This window comes from Planococcus citri, chromosome 2, assembly GCF_950023065.1.
Source record: "Planococcus citri chromosome 2, ihPlaCitr1.1, whole genome shotgun sequence".
Classification (NCBI taxonomy): Eukaryota; Metazoa; Arthropoda; class Insecta; order Hemiptera; family Pseudococcidae; genus Planococcus; species Planococcus citri.
In genome coordinates, this window is record NC_088678.1 from 39,543,339 (window position 1) to 39,563,706 (window position 20,368).

General features: G+C 36.3%; 4 protein-coding genes across 5 annotated transcripts in view; 2 read left to right on the top strand and 2 right to left on the bottom strand.

Annotated features, from left to right (window-relative positions):
- LOC135835730 (uncharacterized) overlaps positions 1-3,190 on the top strand; it is a 44,659-nt gene extending 41,469 nt beyond the window's left edge. Inside the window, exon 7 of the mRNA XM_065350125.1 lies at positions 38-3,190. Coding sequence (XP_065206197.1) covers positions 38-2,313 — 2,276 coding nt within the window. The 3' untranslated portion in view covers positions 2,314-3,190. The remainder of the gene's footprint in view (positions 1-37) is intronic.
- Positions 1-8,260, bottom strand: part of LOC135835731 (angiotensin-converting enzyme-like) — a 138,653-nt gene extending 130,393 nt beyond the window's left edge. Inside the window, exons 1-9 of one of the 2 annotated variants that reach the window (XR_010556944.1) lie at positions 8,026-8,256; positions 7,314-7,595; positions 6,800-7,064; positions 6,331-6,534; positions 6,040-6,265; positions 5,826-5,953; positions 5,584-5,737; positions 5,193-5,410; positions 3,305-3,394 (exon numbers count right to left, since the gene is read on the bottom strand). The gene's annotated coding sequence lies outside the window, so the exon portion shown is untranslated. Of the gene's footprint in view, positions 1-3,304; positions 3,395-5,192; positions 5,411-5,583; positions 5,738-5,825; positions 5,954-6,039; positions 6,266-6,330; positions 6,535-6,799; positions 7,065-7,313 lie in introns of both variants that reach the window. The other variant, XR_010556943.1, reaches the window with a different exon arrangement.
- Positions 8,261-11,503: 3,243 nt separating this feature from the next.
- On the top strand, positions 11,504-12,983 carry LOC135835738 (uncharacterized). Its single transcript, XM_065350144.1, has 6 exons — positions 11,504-11,797; positions 11,877-12,030; positions 12,096-12,210; positions 12,277-12,407; positions 12,492-12,657; positions 12,724-12,983. Exons 1-6 carry the CDS (start codon positions 11,728-11,730, stop codon positions 12,886-12,888), a joined length of 801 nt encoding a protein of 266 aa, XP_065206216.1. The 5' UTR covers positions 11,504-11,727; the 3' UTR covers positions 12,889-12,983.
- A 40-nt stretch (positions 12,984-13,023) lies between these two features.
- Positions 13,024-20,008, bottom strand: LOC135835735 (uncharacterized). The gene is made up of 8 exons (XM_065350140.1): positions 19,723-20,008; positions 19,368-19,519; positions 19,032-19,276; positions 18,704-18,954; positions 18,101-18,442; positions 14,323-18,031; positions 14,137-14,241; positions 13,024-13,913 (listed from the first exon to the last, which is right to left on the bottom strand). Exons 1-8 carry the CDS (start codon positions 19,816-19,818, stop codon positions 13,858-13,860), a joined length of 4,956 nt encoding a protein of 1,651 aa, XP_065206212.1. The 5' UTR covers positions 19,819-20,008; the 3' UTR covers positions 13,024-13,857.
- Between the last annotated feature and the right edge of the window lie 360 nt (positions 20,009-20,368).

The window sequence follows — 20,368 nt, forward strand, 5'->3', positions numbered from 1 at the left end:
ATCCTCAACACTGACCATGTTTTTTTTTTGTCCACAGACATTTACCAATCAGAAAATCGAAACACAGAAACTGACTACGACACGCAGCAAAGCGGCGATCAAGTAAAACCAGCGGCCGCTGTACGCCCATCAACCAGCGGCAGCAGCAGCAGCGTAGCTTCTGTTTTCGAAAGACCTCGACCAGCGCCAAAGATCCGTCGCCCGGTACCGAAAAGCGAACGAGATAAATACGATTACGCGCCGAAACAACAATTCTCCAGTACTGCAGCTCCAACAACCACAACCACTACAACAACGACAACGACGGAAAAACCACACTCAGCGTCGAATAATGGTAAAGGAGGAGCAAAAGCACCGGCTACGGATGACGAATACTACGAAGACGAAGAAGAATACGAATACGAGGAGCCGAAACCGGCAGCCAAATCCAAACACCACACAGATTACGATTTTCCGACGGGTTTCGAAGATACGCGCCGATATACGAATCGTTACAGGGGTCGAATGCCACCGGCTAGGAAACGTGCTGAGATGTACGACGATTACGACGTGAAAGAACGACCATCGAGGATTAATCGTAGAAAAGAGTATACTCGTTACGATGGCGATCGTCCGCGGAACTCGAGACCAATGCATCGTATGAAGCCAGTTAGACACGAAGAAGACGCTTCCTTCAAGTACCCTGCAGCAAAGAAACGTCCAGCAGTTGAACCAGAACACAGAGCCGGATCTGGTCGACGGGCTCAGGAAGCTAAACGACCTCCCGTTGAAGACGATTATTACTACGACGAAGAAGAACCCGAAGAGCCGCCTCCGAAACGTGGTAGACGTCCGCAGAAGACGTACGAAAAACCGAAGAGCACCACGAAACACAGTCAGCAATCGAAGGAACGGTACCAAGAGGAAGACGAACGTCCGCACCAAGAACCACCTGCAAATGTCAAATACGCGAAAGATCTCACACCAACGCCGAGAAATGGCAAAGCTAACACCGCGGAGAACGAGGTACCCAAAGTGAGTCCATCTTATAACGAAATCTCAACTACCGAATCTGTCTCCAGTCCGGTAAAATATACTCCAAACCACAATCAAAAATATCCCACGAAGACGGTGAAAATTGTGACGAATTCGCTGAAAGATGAACTCGACGATGCAGCCGATACGTATCCTCGATTAGAACCCGAAAGCAGAATGTCTTCCTCGCAGACTAAACCAGTCTCTGAGACGCCTCCTTCGGCACCTCCTGCTCCTTCGAAATTCAACAACGCCGTTAGCCTGAAAACACTTTCAACGCAGCCGGCACATCGGCCGGAATCCTACTCGGAGGTTGTTCGCAAAGAGAAAAAACCGTTCGAATACGACGACGGCACCGTCACTGCTACCACAACCGGCAGTAGATTCGTCAACAAGACGATCGTACCGGTACGACACTTCGTCGTTAGCTCGGCTCCTCGTAAACCTAGTCATTTCCTCGCTTCGCTCAGCACGCCTGTTGTAAATTCCTACCGAGACGACTCGTCGTCGCAGTCGCATTATAGGCCGGAAGACAAACCGCACCATAAACAGTTACCAGAACAACAATCCGGATCTTCGGCCAAAGTTGCCGGACACCACGTCGAATTCTACAAACCGGCTACGTCGCCTCAAAACGTAACGCATTTCGCTCCGATGAATTTCCGCAATTTCGCCATCCCCGTATCGCAGGAGCAACCTAAATCCAACGTCAGACCGGTCAAAGAAGATCATCTCGTACCTGAAACTTTGAACGCCATCAATAACGGTAATTTTTACCACACAGCATACATCACCGAACCAAAATCGTTCGCTAACGAAGCCTCAAAACCGACAGCGCCATCTCAACAGACCTACCGACAAGATCATCGATCTTTCGGCACCAATAGCGATCGATTCTACACTACTAATTCTATCTCGTTTCCTCCTCGTGCACCGTCTAATTACGATATAACTGCTCCCGGACCTTCGGCTCCTGGCGAAGAACCTACAGCTCCGGAAAAGAAATACTCGGAGGCACCTACGTATACAGCTAGTGCAGATTACGACGTCACCTACAATGACGCTCTTCAGCCGTCCACATTGCATCCAGTAAGACGTTATCCATCTACCTCATTTTACGCTGTACATCAGCAACAGCAGCCTCAACAACAACAGCAACACCAGCAGCAGCAACAACAGCCGCCACCCAATCAACAGCAGCAAAGATCGATCGTCTCCAGTAGGTTACCATCAGACTACGCATTTAACGAGGGTGCCTTTAATTCGCTTAGTAGATCTCAATCGCGTTATGCTAAATAGACGTACTCAACCTACTGCGTACTTGAAAAAAATCTAAGTCATATTGTAAAAACAAAACCTAGGCAAAAAATGAAAAATACAACAAAAAATCCTTAATTTCGATGACTTTTAGCTCTCTTTTTCATATCTATAGCGAACTGAGAATTCAAATACAAAGAACCCTGGCTGAAAAATGAATCAAAAAAATGACTAACGGGTTCGATAACACGCAGCTTTCTCTGAATTTTTACTGTCAATCGCCCTCTTTGGAAATATATCGTCTATGTACTATGCAAAACTAGTCACAAAAGTGTACAATGAATTTACTATTTATTATTTTTTTTAAATGCTCAAAAAATTATATCGACGCAGATATGTCGAGGACTCGAATTCTATTTTCTCAACGCACGCAGTTCGAGATATTGCCTGAATGAAAACGCCCATTCCTATTTGATGAAGTGTTTTCCTGTATTGAAATGCGAGTTAGCAATTCGCGAATGCAAATATTAGATGACGATAATATAAAAAAAATTATCAATTTTTATTATACATACGTAATTGTGATTTAGTGTAATTTTTACTTAATTAAACGGTAAACGTTTTCTTAATTTAATTCAATTCTCCTTTTTTTCTTCTTTATAATTTTAAGACACACGTATGCCATCATTTTTCTTTTCTTACTATTTTTTTCTAGTATATTATTGTATTATCTCTATACATGAAAAATGGAGAAAAAAAGAAGTTTATATAAAATGTCGATTTGTGATTTTTTTCCACGTGCATAACCGAGTACGTGGGTGAAATTATAATAATCGCGATATTTGTATCGTGAGTAATAATTATCATTGAAATGAAAACAAGTTTTTTTTTCCTAAAAATATAAAATTATTCTAACTTGCTCGAGTTATTCATTTACACACACAGAATTTCTAAGGTGTAACCTTAAGATAACGACGATGAAAAAAAAAAAGTTTTTCTAGTACGGATCAATAAGTTATGCTATCCAAATTACCTGATTTGATTGATGACCATTTTCCAACAGATTCCGTAAATAATCAGCATGCTCTGCTTTTGTTTTATTCAACCACTCGTGTTCTTTTATCTGAAATGAAAAAAATAAAATTAAAATTAAAAGAGAGAACAGTAGTTACTAACTCAGATAATAATATTTCTTGCAAAACAATGGGAAAAAAGTTTTTTAAAACATACTTAAATTTGGAGTAGCAATGCCGTATTACAAATTTTTTTGGGAGGAGGGTTCACTTATGTATTCACTTTTACTACTCCAATAACCAAGACGTCGTTTTTCGAAACCTCAACTTATCCCTCGAGAAAACCGTCAATCTCAAGATTAAATTGAAAACATGTTGGGAAAAAATACAGATTTTTCGTTCTTTTCTGTAATGAACTTCGTTCGAAGAATAACTTTCGAACATTAAAACTACACACTATAATATAACAAATTTTCAAAACCCAAATACATGACTTTTGTGAGACTTAGCACAATCTTTTCTCTCGAAAAAAAAACCACAAGAGATCAAACATATCCCCCCTCCTCCTCCCTTTAAAAATTATTATCTTTTCATTTTTCAAAATTTAAAAAAAAATCATATACACATTTTTTTTTTTTAATTTTTGACGAATGCACGACTTCGATGACCTGTTAAATACCTTGACTAATCAACTGAACCACAAACTATACAACTTTAATCTAATGATTTCCTAGGGTTGGTCGAGAATGGTGAAATCAAGTTTTGGGAGTTCCTGCTTTTTAGGAGCCTATTGACAGATACTCGTATTTTTCGATCGCGCAAAACCTACAATAAGTATGTAAAACTTGGCTAAAATCACGGTTTTTCTATATATCACAAAAATTACAGGGAAAATTCCAAATTTAAATCTTATTTCTTTATGGTTAAGACCAGGAATGTAGATATTTTTTTGGTAAAAAAAAAACATTTTTTGGAATTTTTGCAAAGCATATTTGAATAGGCTACAGCTCGTGGGCATTTTCTATGACTTGGAAAAATACGAAATTATTTCAACCAATCAGTAATCATCCTAAAATCCCGGATACGATAAATATTCAAAATGATAGATTGTTCCATCATTCATCACAAATCAAGCAGTATTTCACAATTTTGTCTATAACTCGATAGTACAATCACTTTGTCAACCGAGAGGAGAATTCACCGATTCAATTTCATGAAGTAGGTTCCTTTCACATAAATAGACCGATTAAATTACCTATTGTTTGGTCAATCTGAATTTAAAAGCACTTCAGAATCAGTTACAAGTATGATATAATTCATCATTTGGCTTGGCAATTTTTTAAAATTGAATTTGATTTAATTTAATCAGATTATTCAAATACTAGTTTTACTGCATTGAAATTCAACTTTGAAAGGGGAAAGGGAAAGAAATTTTTTTAAAGTTATTGAGCGATGTACGATTAAAATCTACCTCATTCTACCTCCGGATTCAATTCAAAAATACTCGTAAAAAGAGCTCAAATGGAAAGTGATACGACTAAAACTTCAATATGATTGCAATCAATTTTGAATTGGATATCAAGTATCTGTATTTCAACTTTCGGAATCACTTGAGACATATTTTTCGAGGACACTCATTAAAATTTGTACGAGTGATCAACTTGAGAGCATTTTTGAGCAAAATATGCCATCTAACGATTTTCAATTTCCCCGACTTTCTTGACTTAATTCGATTTCATAAAAAAACAATGAAGTTTCCATAGAAAATTAAAATTAACTCACGCTTCAAAAATTTCAAATTCCCTTCCAGAGATTTTTTTTCGGCGTTGAATTACGCTTCCTCGACATTTCACGTTTTATCAACATCTGGTAATATAAATACGAGTAAATGAAAAAAAAACCACTTACACATAGTACTCTATAGCCAAGTTTCTTCAAGTGGCGCATTTTCGTACACATGTTTCCTATAGGCTGGTCTGTATTACGCAACACTGTGTTGGTTCCCAAGGAAGTAACAACGTACCAATCTTCAGTTTTGGATGGTAACTCAAGGTTCATATAGTTACTCGATAACACATTCTCGGGTAATCTTATCGGAATATCGCCGTTTAACCGAAAGACCAAGTCTAAACAAAATTATCCAACAATGATTCAATACGAATACAATGCGATATAATTAAATACAAAAATTCACTCCATTCCTGTGATAAAGTCACAGTTTCCAAAAGAATTCTAATCGAATGTGTTTTTCCATTAAATTTACGAAGCGTACTAAAAATCAAACAATAAATTTACTCACCAGGGCGAGATAAGTGAGGAAGAACGTACGTGTAATGCACAAAATCAGAGCCACCGAAAATATCTCGAAATATGGACCTGGCTTGAAACAGAACTTTATCGTACATTGACAATGGTTTACGAGTATCCTCAGTTGGAATTTTAAAACTTTGATGCTAAAAAGTCAAATGAACATAATTAACAACTTAGTTAATACAAGTACACATAGAAATGAACAACATATAAAACTGAAACTTCATTTACCAAATAGAGATCTTTTCGCAGAGATTCGTTCAATAAATTTCCCGAATATTCGGGAAAATCGATTTTTATACCATCGGAAATAGTTAATAAATTCAGGTGACAGTTATACTTCGATAAATCTTTATGGTCTGGGGAAAAAAATCAAACGTTGTATAAAACGACATATGAAAAAAAAAAAAAAAAAAAAAATTGCACACGATAACACTGAACTTACTGAATGCTTTCTTGATGGTATCTTCTGACAATAAGAAGTTCGTGAGTTCAAAATTATGATACCCTTTCAAAGCCAAATACGTAACCGCCGAATAAACTGATGTAGGATAATCGAATACATCATCTTTTCGTTTCACTAATTCTTTCAGGGCGACTTCATAAACACTGGGTTCTGTTTTAGATTCAAAGTTGAACGTTTCGAATGCTAATATAGTTCTTTCGATATCCTGTGAAAAATAGTTCGTTAAATAGGCGATTTTCGCAGAAAAATAGAGTACAAACATCTGCTTACTTTAATTCTAACGACGGATATTTCCTCGATTAATCTTCGAGCAATCTTTTCACAAAGCTTGGAGTCACATACAAGCATGCTAGTTCCAAGAAGGGCGATATGAGTACAACAAACGTAAGGATGTTTATCAACGGCATCATGTAACAAAGCGATTAGCTGCAGCATGTGTTCTCTTAAACCGTAGTAACTACACGATCGAAACAGCTGTAAAACAAAAGTATATATGGCAAGATTAACACAAAATCTGATAAAGAATCGTGGAATTCGTTAACGTGAGAAAGTTCTTGAAAAAAAAACCAACACCACATAGCAGATGCAACAAATTAGAGAACATATATAGAACATCCGGTTCATCAATAGAATATTTCCATCGTCATCAATAATACATCAGTTCTCAAATAATTATTGATACATTATTACTCCATCTTCCTAGAAAATGCTATTCAGCAAACAATCAGATTCGACTCACCTTCAGTAAAGATGTCAGCGGTATAGCATCGAGAGTAGATACTCGAATAAACAATTTCTCGTAAAGTAATTTCAACAAATCGAGATTCCTGATTTTATGCTGTGTTTTGAAAAAAGCTAAGGCTAGTATTGCACATTCTTCGACACTCAGTTCATATGCAGCCTGTCTCAAATACGTTTCTAGATTATAAAAATGCACCGCCGGATGCCAACTTCGATGAGCGTTCACTAAGAACATCGCATGAACAACTTGAGCGGAGGTCAACCTGTTGAACAACTCATTTGTAAGATCTGTATTCATAGACGTTACTTAGGGATCACATTCTTGGCTAAGTGATTGGTTTAAGAAATTGGACCTCAAAGTATCGATTTATCATTTCAAAAATTATGAAATTCGTACTCATTTACGAGAAAAATTGAATCAAAATTCACCACTTAGCCAAGTGATCCCTAAGTAACGTCTATGAATGCGGCCCTTAATATCGGCCAATACGTAAAAATACAATCTTTCTTACCTATTCGGATCACGCCATAATCTTTTCATGCAGTTCCACGAAGTTTCGCTAAACCTTATAACTTGGAGCCGGTAGAAATGATCCATAACGAGTAAACATCTATCGTAACCCCAAAGCTTGTAACGCTGGAGGAACATTTTATCGATGGTACGACACATGGCGTAAAATACCTGATTTCTCTTCGACTCATCCCACAGAGCCAAAGTTTTCATTACATTAAGCACGTGATCTTCGTGCATGGAAGTGAATTTAGACGAAAGTGTTTCACATAGTTTACTAAATCTGGCATCATCGTAAATCGTATCCGATTGTTGAGAATATTTCATAACAACATGTAAATATAATGATAATGTAACGCCATGTTTGTCTTCGAACGTATCGTTCAAAGCGAAATCTACGTCGCAGAGAGTTTCTTCTGGAACGTAGTCTAGGAACGCTATGCTAGCGGAATACTTCTTATTTTTCATTAAAAACGAATGATAGTAATCGTTCTCCAGTCGCTTATGTGGGTTACCACTGTAGACTTGAACATGATTAAAACGTACAGCAATAAATTCGCACAAAGGATAACTGCGTAATAACGTGGAATTGATGGATTGTTGACTCAAAGAGTGAGTGAAGTATTTCCAGAATACTTTACACTCGGGCTTCAGTAGTTTGTTCATCATGAACATCGTCTAGGTAAATGAGAATAATATATGTGAAATCTTACCCGTTCAATCGCGGAAATTCAGTCATTAATTCAACTAATTAGCATTCAAAATACTCAAATTAACACCGGTAAAACAACACAGGAATGCCCCAAAACGCAGTTATTTCATCATATTCACACATTCACACGAAATAAAAAGCACGTTTCTGTTTGCCGGGTTGAAGAAATGACAGGAGGGGAAAGACGAAAATCAAATCAGCTGACTGCCGAACGAGGAAATGAAACTTTTTATTTTTCAATTTTTATCATGTTAACATCCAAAAGTAATTTGAAATAGATATTTTAAATTATTTTTTTGTTCATTTTATGTGTCTTTAAATATTTTTTAATTGCTACATTCTACATTTCTATTATTTCCTCAAAAAATTGAAAACAAAATTTCATTCTTTTGTACTTTTGTAACAGTTTTGACTTTTGAATATGCGCATATTTTATTTCATTCATAATGGTTTTTTTTTGTAAACAAAAACATTGATTTCATTTTCTGTTTTTTTTTTTTCGAGAATGAAAATTTTCAATTTTACAGGAGTCCATCTTGACCGGAATCGGAGCACATTATTGATGACGTCATAGCTCAACTTCTCGATGTTTATTTTCATGTTTTCATTAAAAGTTTTCATTTGAGGAGCTCATTGCAAAAGTAGCCCTTGTCACATGAACTTTTAGACACGTTTTACTCGATTGCACCTATTGCCAACTGCGGAGATCATGTTGTAATGATGAAATGACCATCAAGTTAGTCTACCCTGAGTAGCCCTGAGAGGAATTGCTTTATAGAGTTTACATTCATGATACTGGGTACGCTCAAGGGAGAGCTTTGGAGATTGCATAGGTTCATGTGACAAGGGCTACTTTTGCAATGAGCTCCTCATTTATTTATGTGGAAAAGGCTTTGACTATATATACATGGACTGCTATCTCCTATTGTTGTTGAATGGGAATCGTGAAGCCAAAGCAATAGAGGTACTAGATCGGGACATGGGCTCTGAGCATGCGCGAGATTTCGTTGCAACGAGCGTAGCGGTCGTTGGAACGTAGGAGGGTGTTCGTCGCTCCGTGGTTCACCGTGATTGAATGACTAATTACTAGAGACTAAGGATACTTTTCGGCATCGTGTGATTTCGAGTGCTTTCGGCTACGCTCGTTTGACTTTATTCTTTGTAATGATTCAAGTTCCCTGTTCCTGTTGATAGTGTTGATGAGATTTTTAATTTTAATTAAAAATTAATTATAACATTCGAATATTATATTGTCTTTTACGTATTCTTCATTGTATTTCTTGTAGAATGCAATTTTTTGTTGCTCAATAATATACACATAATTTGGGTTAAATGCCTTGTGAGCAGTTGGAAATCTGATAAGATTTTTTCGATTTTGACTTTGACTGATGTGATATCAATCTTTTTTTGAAAAACTTCCAAGTTCCAAATGTTTGTACAACAACGTCACTTCTGTTAACGTTTTACATTTTCTTCAAATTGAATTCGAAAGACTAGTATCATCACAGCTGTTTTTTCTTTATATTTGCCATTTGGTAATGTTCGGATCGGAAACCAAGTTGTCTAACAAGAGTACAAGACTGTCGACGAAATTATGAAACAGATTAAAATTCAAAAGAAACAGGACTAACACGAGTTTTATCATTAAAATACGTACAATATTCGTATGAAATAATATGATTATGAAAAAGAAAGATTTGAACAAAAAGGAAACAGGAGTTTCATCTTTGATAAGGAGAATATTTCATTTTCATGGAGACAAGTCAAACGAGCGTAGCCGAAAGCACTCGACAGCACACGATGCCGAAAAGTATCCTTAGTCTCTAGTAATTAGTGATTGAATGGTGCGAGGGTGGGTGGGATTCCTGCGCGCGCATGAAAATTCCCGATGCTCCCGATCTAGTACCTCTATTACTTCGGCTTCATCGGCGACAATGAAGATAGCAGTCCATGTATATATAGTCAAAGGGAAAAGGTCTCTTTTTCTACTTTTTTAGTATAACGAAATACCGAATTATATAAATTTTGATGAGGACTTTTCTGAAGTAAAATTGAATTTCTCATCAAATGGTGTGAACAATTTTTGTTTTCGTGTAGAAATAAAAGACTTTATGAAGGTATTTTCATTCACGGATTATGAGCACATGAGTGTTTCAAAATGTTCAGAATTTTATTCTGTTCGAAATGTTTTTTTTTTACCCAAAGGCTCACTCAGCGTTTATTGTTCAAAATTCATTAAAGCTCCAAGTTGTGAAAACCAGAGATGCGGAGTAAAAATCGAACGTTGAGCTTTAATGAATTCATTGAATTCTGAAAGATAAACACTAAACAGTAGCAGCTTTGGATAAAAAACTATTTTGAACTGGATAAAAATAAAATTCTGAACATTTTTGATTTTGGTATTTTAAAACACTAGTGTTTTCATTGAAAATTTCGAGAAATTTCAATTCAATATATCTACTTACATAATAATTTATCCATGAATGAAAATACTATATTATAATATTATAAAGTCGTTGTTTCTGTAATTCTGCTGGAAAGCAAACCATTCGACGAAAAATGTCATTTTAATTAAGAAAAGTCATCATCGAAATTTACGCAAATTCACTTTATTCCTACCAATAATGATTAATAAAGTCGAAAAACTGAATTTCTCCCATACAATTACCTGTGAAAACTCGGAAAATGATAAATAAACATCGAGAAGTTGAGCTATGACGTCATCAATAAGGTGCTCCGATTCCGGTCAGGATGGACTCCTAATTTTACCCAGAGTTCAACGGGTACCCGGATAATCGGGTTTCCGGGTTTAACCCGGAAAGCAACCCGGTTACCCGGATACGGAACCGGGTAGTGAAAAACAATGAAAAATGCGACGTTGCCAAATCAAAGTGACGAAAAAAGTTCATCTTTATATAGCGATCCTAGCGATATAAAGATGAACTGCTCAAAATGACGTCATTTTCTAGAATTTTTCTACCCGGATAATGAACCGGGTAGACCCGGATAATTTTTGGATCCGGGTAATACCCGCGGATCCGGGTACCCGTTGAACTCTGATTAGTGATGTTGATATTTAGAAAAATTTTATATTGATATATCACGATATTTTTCCAACAGATATCGATATATCGACGATATATCGATATCTTCAATATTGCCTTGAAAGTACCTATTTTTCCCATTTGTATACTCAGTCATTTAAGTTTAATTGCGAATTAACAACTGCAAAAAATTTGGTACGACAAAAAGTTTTTTTATAGATTTTTAAAAAAGTGAGAAAATTTTTTTTTTGAAAAAATTTTAAAAATTTCTTTCTAATTTCAATTTTTACTCATATTTTTGGCTGTTTTCGTGCATTTTTTCCTCAATTTTTGACGATACGATATATCGTCGATATTGATTTTTCATATCGATATGTCGATATTGGATCTCATATCGATATATCGTTTAAGATATCGATATATCAACACCACTAACTCTGATTTTACCATTTGGTTTGGTTCTTTGGTTCATATTTTTGAAATTATATCGAATTATTAAAATTCTATAATTTCATCAATAAAAATTGAAATTGTAATTGGATTCCCAGCCATTTAATCAAATCGAAACTTCTCAAAATTATGCTTTCCTCAATTTTCAAACATTCCTATCTTGCATCGTTGTCCCATTAAAATCGTTGGCACTAAACCTGTGAAAAATTATGAACTCGATTAACGAAGTTTTAAACGAACTAAAAGATGATATTGTCACAAAACCCGAAGCATTTCATCGTAAGAAAATATACGTTAAACAATCCTCACTTCATAGCACTGTTCTCTGGCACTTACTGTTACCATTTAAATGTTACAGCACCTAAACCACAGCAAGTAGTTCAAAATGAAAAAATTGAAAACAAAGCTTACCTTCAACAAAAGGAATATTTTTTAGAGATCACGAAAGATAAATTACTCGCAACATTATCTAGTCAGGATCACCATCCTTTTTCTTGGAATAATTTTCCATTGTAAGTGAACCATCACTGATCTATTTCCATCAACAGCATTATTCATTCGATCATTTTAATTACAGAAAAGAATTGGACAGTACAGTAGACATAGCAATATCATTCCAAAGGAATAGTCACGCCGTTAGTAATTTATGCTACGGATTATTAGGGGGTATTTCGCTTATGCAGCTTGTACTTGTGAGTATTGCTCTTAGAAAGCAATCAGGCCTACACTCGAAATATTAATGCATAATTTATTCGCAGACCTACACTCTAGTCAAAGGATCAAAAAATGAGCTGATGTCGTTTATAGAACTATACTCTAAATTTGGACATGTACCGTCAGCTTCTTTCTCAATACTAACAACAATTTGTTTAGTGTTTGCTTTCGACAAGTAATAATTTGTCTTTTTAATGATATAATTTCATGTAGACAAATCGAGAAAATTCTGTGATGACAAGTTGTTTTTCATTTCCAGGATTGATCTAATCACTGTAAAACAGTTAATTTTACAAGAGCAACGTAAATTCTACAGTAACTGGATTCTTGTGTTCTTATACTCGGTTACATTCATTCTGTCCGTTTTATGCTTCAAGTTTGACGAGATAATCGCTACATTTCCAGAAGGAACGGAAACACTGACGGTAATAATTTTGGTAAATTATGAAGATTCAATCGCTTAAATAATGTTAAATTGTTTAATGTTGCAGACTTCTCAAGATTTATGGATGTGGAGAACATTGAACTTATGGCGTTGTATTTTCGGTATCATAGGATGGTTCTTTGTTTGCATTACCAGACCTCATGATCTTTTGGAGCATCGTTTATGCGCACTCAAAAAAAGCACAACTGAAAATCAAAATACCGTCAATTAATTACCTACCTATTTTTTTTCTCTATCGATCAAAACTTTATACTTGTAATTTTTAAATACCTAATTGAATTAAAAAATATATTATTGAAAATAATATCTAAGTTTTGATGAATCAAACCATACAAAAATAGAGAACTTGAATCAAAAATTATTTTATTTATGAGAAAATTCATAAAAAAAAAACTTCATCTTAAAATCAATGAAAGTTCACACGTTTGATAAAACATTATAAATATTTAACCGTAAATGCATAATTAAAAAAATTAACGAACCGATACAAAAAAGGAAATTAAATTACTCACAAAACAGAAAAGAAACAAATTCATTTCAGAGGGAAAATAATGCTTTTTAAACGAGACAAAGATGATTTTTCTCACAGGAATAAAAATACGTATGCACAAAAAATTCCCAAAAATCAACTATCGTGAATTAAAACAAAGGAAGGATCGCGTCCCGCGCCGAGATATTGCAATTGCAAACAATAAGAGGAAAATATAAGAAACAACACCGAAGAAACACAATCCACCCCATAAAATTGGCCCTGCAACAATAAAGAGCGATTAGTTGGCATATATGAGTGTTCGTCTAGAATCGGAATCGTTTTCAGTTTTTAGTGAATTCATTACGATAAAATGGTAATTATAAATAAATTTTGATTTTTATACAAGTGCTTTAAATTGCATTCCACGGACCAACTAATCGCTCGCCGATGATACACTTAAAACTAGCAGATGATTTTTCATTTTATATACAACAAATTTACACGAATAGGCACTAAAGTTATAAGGTAACAGGTATCTTTAAAAAGACAAATTAAGAACTAATGAACACTATAATCAACAAAATACAACATATTATTTTTTGTTTTCGCCGTAGAGTACATTTTAATTCAGCAATTTTGTCACTAACGTTAAAAAAGGCATATTAAATTAACGCAATCTTGGATAGTACGTATAGTTAAAATTTTCATTCAAAATAAAAATTCGCTACCGTTGAAAAGGTTGTTTTCGTTCATCTGCGCTCCATCTGAAAACAAATCGGAAAAATTAAAATAATAGAATTATTCAAACTAAGTACAAAATTATAATTCGGTTAGCAATCTTTACACTTTCACTTTTAGAATAGAGGTTTTTTCCTCATTTTTCAAACCGACTTACAAATGCTATGATTTTCGCGCAAAAAATACCCTCATCTTGAATTTTTCACCCACTTCGTGCATTAGATAAACAAATACGCATAGGTTACGTACCCGGTATGAGACTCGAATAATATCCATAAAATTCTGGCGATTCTGCGATCGAAATGCACACTCCATTAGGATCACCCACATCGTCGGCATTAAATTTCAATTCATCTGCAAAAATGACGAAAAAATAAATAAAAAATCCTACACATTTCCCGACTCTACAAAACATTCATCACACGTTCAACTTACTTTTCATATTTTGGGTATTCGTTGAGAACAGTGCAGCTGGCGAATAGTGATTGATATCGACCATATTATTTATCAGTACTTCGGAATTTCCGTTAACTTCGATATTCCTCGAATTCGTCGAAGTATAATCAACCGTAGGTGTGGCATTATAATTATTTATTTGGTAATTACCGAGCGTATTGCCCGAAGAATGATTTCTTATTGTTTCTGGAAGCATTGGAATTACAACTTGGGGTAACAAACTAGATGGAATATTCATGTGATAATTATCCGCACGAGTATTTCGTAAATTCGATGTACTGGTCGTTGTTTTATTGGAATTTGAATACGGCGCGTTGTTGGTGGAAAAACTTGCAGGATCAACTTTGAAATCGATACGAGGTATTCGCACTTCAAAATCGTTCGTAAATCCTTGATAATATCTGAGCTGTTGCGCTGCTTTCTGCGACGACTGCGAGGACGAATCGCACGAATTGTACGTGATGTTTTGAGTATTCATTCCAGTATCGTTATGCTGTGTGCGGGGTACATTGTTATTAATTCGGGGTATTGGAGGGCTGATGTGATGGCCATTAGTGAGTTCAGCCGTGTACGAGATTTGATTGGTGACCGGGCTAGGAGCAGTGCTAAATATTAGATTATTCGAAGGTGATTGCTTCGGTCCAAGTTCAACTTTGGTCGCCGATGTCGATGTTGTTTGTCCTTGCATAAGAAGAGTCTTCAACGCACCCATTTCGATGCCATTATTCGATTCAAAAAGTGAGACGTGTTTATTAGGGTCATTTGGGATTCGGACACAGACGTTTTCGACAGATAACTGCCCTGCACTGCACGGAACTACTTGACTAGAAGGATAAATTGGGGGATACTTGGTTACATCATCCGTATAAAATGTATTAATAGGAGGGAACGTATTACCGCTTTGCATCGAAGGACTAACTTGTTGAGAATGTTGAGACACCGGTGAAGGCGTAAGCTCCGATGTATTCGATTTCGAGTTATTATGCATTTTCGCATTCGCAGCTTGAGGATCGTTTTTATTAGCTCGAGATCTCGGCTTTCTTGGCATTTTAGTTGCATTAGTTCTTTTACGCGGAGCAGGAATGTTTTTCAGCTTTGGATTTTCAGCGACGGTTTTTCGATAATTTTGTAAAATCTGCTGCACAGCAGTATCGCCGTTGCACATATTGGAAGTGTATGGAGGAATCGTGTTAATTGGAGGTAGTCGCACTATCGGAGACGTCATGCTCGCTATTACTTTATGGACATTGTTTTGAATCGAAGGTGGTGACGGGTGTACAAATTCGGGAGTCGGCGCGCAGCTAGGTGGCGAAGATAGCTTTACAGGTTCAGGAGTAGACGCGCAGATCGATGGTGGTGACAGATTTACAGGTTCTGGTGTAGGCGCGCAGATCGGTGCTGGTGGTGGTGACGGCTTCACGAATTCTGGAGTAAGCGCGCAGATCGGAGGTGGTGACGGTTTTACCGGTCCAGGAGTAGACGTCAAGTAGGCTGAAACCGAAGCATTAAAGAAATATTCGCTATCTCTGCATTCGGTTTCCATCTCTTCTACCTCCGGGGCAGAAATATCAGTCTGACAGGTACGATCGGCGGTCGTCTGCAGTTCGAAGGCTTGCGACAAATCGCTGACATGAGTTGGCGTACACTTAGGCGATTTGAACGAATCTATGAAATTTTTAATATCTTCTATGCTATCACTACCGTTTGCATCGCTGGTCGAAGTTTTCGAAACATCACCCGAAGATGAGATCGAAGATTTATCCAACTTATTATTCAGGTACGAAGTAAACGAAACATTTTGATCGATCGGTTTCATAACGTCATTATTTTTTTTCTGGAACTGACTAAATGTTTCGTCTAATTTAGGTAACTGTACCACTGCGTCTCTAATAGATAAATCGGCGTCATATTCGGGCTGATTTTCGGTCGATTTTCCCGCCTTTTTCGGTTTCGAACCGTATTTCTTTTTGAAAAGTTTATCATTTGATAATAAAGTCGAATGCGAAGCAGTTTTACTCGACGACTGCGTTGGATTTGAATTATTAGGTCGAGGTAGTTTGGATTTGCTTCCCGGCTTAGGACCCTTCTTTTTGGCATTAGGATTTTTTTCTTTGGCGATAGATTTGCGTGGCTTCTCGACTGGTTTTGCCGACTCGGCTGGTTCTGGTTTTATCGGCTTCGGCTTGAAAAAGTCGTGATTAAATTCGGCACCATCTTCGATAAACATAACTTCGAGCGGTGGCAGAAGTTTGTCTGAATCAACAGGTACTATGGGAGGATCTTCGAATGTGGGAGACCTCTTTGTGCCTTCTAATCTCTCGGAAACATCAGATAGGACATCTTTCGCGACATCATTCAGCTCATCCTCATTGAATTCAGTATTGTGCGTGATAGCACCCCTATATGAAGTTATATAGAAACCATTTTTCTGTCGCTCTCTAAACAATCTTTGCTTTTTGACTCTAAGCGCTTTGACGTGATTGAAACGGCCCTTCCTCCTGCCCGATCCAGCAACGGCGGATTCGATAGAGCCGAATATTCTATCATCTTCCGGATTACTACCAGAATCGGATTTCTCAGAATATCGTCTTCTGAGTTCTTCAACTCTAGTCTTAGTTTTTCGGGCACGTTTCTTTTTATTTCTCGCTTCATCCGAATCACTGTCGAGGGTTCTTTTACGTTTTCTGTGAATCAAATAACCATCTTCATCCGACTCTATAGAACTTAAGCCAGATCTCTTGGTCGACGAATATTCCTCCTCAGAGTCAGTTGTACTGTACGCGTAGTGTTCGTATCCTTTCTCGATACCGTACAAGTCATCGTAAATGATGGGCTGGTCCTTGAACTGATTGTAATCTAAATCTAAATACTTGAGTTCTACATCGTCGAAGTCTTTTTTCTCAAAATCCTCCAAATACTGCTCGCAGTTTTCTTTTAATTCGGGCCATTCCAAGTCCCACGTTAAAGTGTGATAGCGTCGGTAACTTAAAATGGTGCTCAAATCACCACCTACGGTTTCATCTAATTTCAGGTTTTCTAATTCCGTTATGAACGCCGAAGAGGTACCGTTCGTAGAATGGAATTGTTTATTCACCTGCTTCGATTCGAGTTCTTCTTGTATCTGAGCAACGTCTTCTTTAGGCACGCCCATGGATTCGAATATTTCGTTCAATTCTTTCGACGATGAAGCAGCGAATGGTTTAATATCTTCGGCAGCCGGAGTTTCTGACGCGGATATATTATTAAGCGGAATAGTAGAATTTTCACATTGTTCCGATACGGTTTCCGCTGCAGTCGTGTTCACATCATTAGATAATGGTTTTTGCAACTCGGCGTCGGATGAGCTTATCGATTCACCCACTTCATTTTCCTGGCATACTTCGGATTCAACTTCCGCTGAAGGATCAGCTATATTAGCTAATTTAGTGACGAAAGCTTCGATGGTTCGAAGACATTCGCGAGTTGGTGTTAGCGAGAATGAGGTGAGTAGACATTCCTTGTAGATGTTTTGGCATTCGCTCAACAAATCCGATAACAGCATGAATCCTTGGGAGAGCTGGCTATACGTTTCCTTCAATTTGTCTCGTTCTTGATCGACTCGAAGCTGTTCGACTTCATTCATGTTTTGATTTATTGCTCGAATCAGACATCTCGCTACCATATCAAAATCTTGCTCTTTACAGTTTCCCTGAAGAAGAAAAGGAGACATAAATATACAGACTGAGACGTGAAATCGAGTCAATAAAACAATACTCACGTTACGAATCAGAAATGAACAAAACGGATATAAGCATTTGGAGGAAGGCGCAATTAAAACAAATTTTCGGATCGACTCCATTGCGATCGGTTTGAGTACTCCATCTACAGTCAGACAAGCTGCCCATTCACATATTAATTCTTCTAGTTGAGATTGCGATTCCACTAAATCCTCATTGAGGATAGCATTGACCAGCAACGTATTGGATAACAATTCAACTATCTTGGCATTATTTTTCCACACTCGAGCAGCTTTACAATGCTCGTTAAATTTTCCACCGATAGAATGTTTGCGGTACCGTTTGAGCAATTCTAGTCCATCACCAAGTTGATATTTTTGGAACTGGAAACAAAAAATAATCAACAATGACTAAAAATTCTCGAACAAATCGTTATCAAAGATGTACGCAAATGATAAAGCAACGTTTATAATCACTATAAACTACCCTATAATTTTCGTCCGATAAAACGATCCGTATTAGAGATTAATTATCAATAGAAAATAATTTTAAAATGAAAAAATATCTTTTTCACAGATAATTCGACATTTACTCCAATATAGACGTAATATATTAAGCGTTGGGAGTACAACTGAAATACGTACTTCTATCATTAGTTCCTGTTTTCTTTTATTCTTTTGTAAGCTACTAAAATATATATCGGTTATGTAGTCGATTTCATTTTGAGTAAAATCTAAAATATCAAATTCTTCTAAGCTTTCGTTGAATCTCTCGATAGTGTTCAGACACGCCTTGGAGAGATTGACGGCAATATCTTCGCACTTCGATAGCAAGAGCATTTCCAATCGAACCACCACGACTTTTCCATTCTCCAATTTGAAATACTCTTCGCAAGCTGAAAAAATATTACAGTATTACTTTTTCATGTTCGGTACATTACACACATATTTTAAAAGCTACTCGTCAACGTACCATCCTGATCAACATCTTCGGACTGTAGAATTTTCTTCAACGCTGACTTATCACTAGCATCTTTCTGACCCCAAGGATCCTTTACAATCAATTCTAAAACACGACATTGCTCCAATATACCAGAGTATAAACCGCATCTCTTCAAAACAGTGGTAAACCGTTGCAATGTAACAGATAGATGAGTTTTGGTAGGAGTATTAATAGATGTTGGCCAATCAGCTCGCAAAACGAAACGTAGAGTATTTCTAGATAAATCGCCAAAAATAATACACAATTAGAATTGATTCGAAATACATATAAAAATAACTCAACGATAGTAACCGAAAAAAAACTTACAAGAACAAATTATCAAAAAAAGGCTGAGGTGATTCTTTCGACTCTTTCGACGCTTCCGATACGAAAGTGACTATTTGCTCCCAAGCTCGTATCAGAGATTCGACTTTTTCAGAATACTTCTTCTTTTTGTCAATTAACGTTCTTTCCAAACTCTGAAAGAAAACAGTTACGTTGAAAATTCGGTAAAATTTAATTACCATGCAATGTAAACAATTTCGAACGTTATCACTCCGATGGCCAAATTATGTAACTTTACAGGCAATTGAGCGATATTGAAATTGTAGTCATTCGTGGCACATGGTACTCGAAGAATGATACATCATGAGGTGAAAAATACTGTTTAAAAGTAACTTACCTGGAATACAGAAAGTAAATGATTTTGTCTCGGGGAAACCCCGTGTTTTATAGCGCCGTTATTCAACTTTGCTATAGGTATGATATTGTCGTCCATTCTGCAGCATTTTCGACAGTAACATGAAAATGAAAACTATTTATCTAATACACTAGATGATTGTTACAAAATTAAGACTTTCTACACTTTTATCACTTCATTTTTTAAATAAAAAACAGACACAAGTATTCCGTTTATGTGTACGTGAATATTCAAACAGAGATCATGTATGTCATTCAGAATCTTAGGTAAACAAAAACGGAAGGGAGAAGAGAGGAAAAAATAACGAAAGTGAAGATTGTGGACCGCAAGGCAGGTGTAAAAAATGTTTGCCCGTTTTTCATAGTTCAACAGAAAAACTGCAGGAGCGCTAACAACTGTTTTTTTTCTTACGCGAAGAAAAAAATAATTAATTAATTAAAAAAACGAATCAATTCAACAACTCGAAGATAAAATAGTATATTTTTTTCTTTCATTTCTTTCTAAGTACATAAGATTAATAATTTCTCATTTAAAATGTATAATGGTTTGAAAATTTGTGTTTTAAAAAACTCTAATTTCAGCGATAATCCCAGAACAGGACCCATTTTTTTCAGCGAACACAAAATGA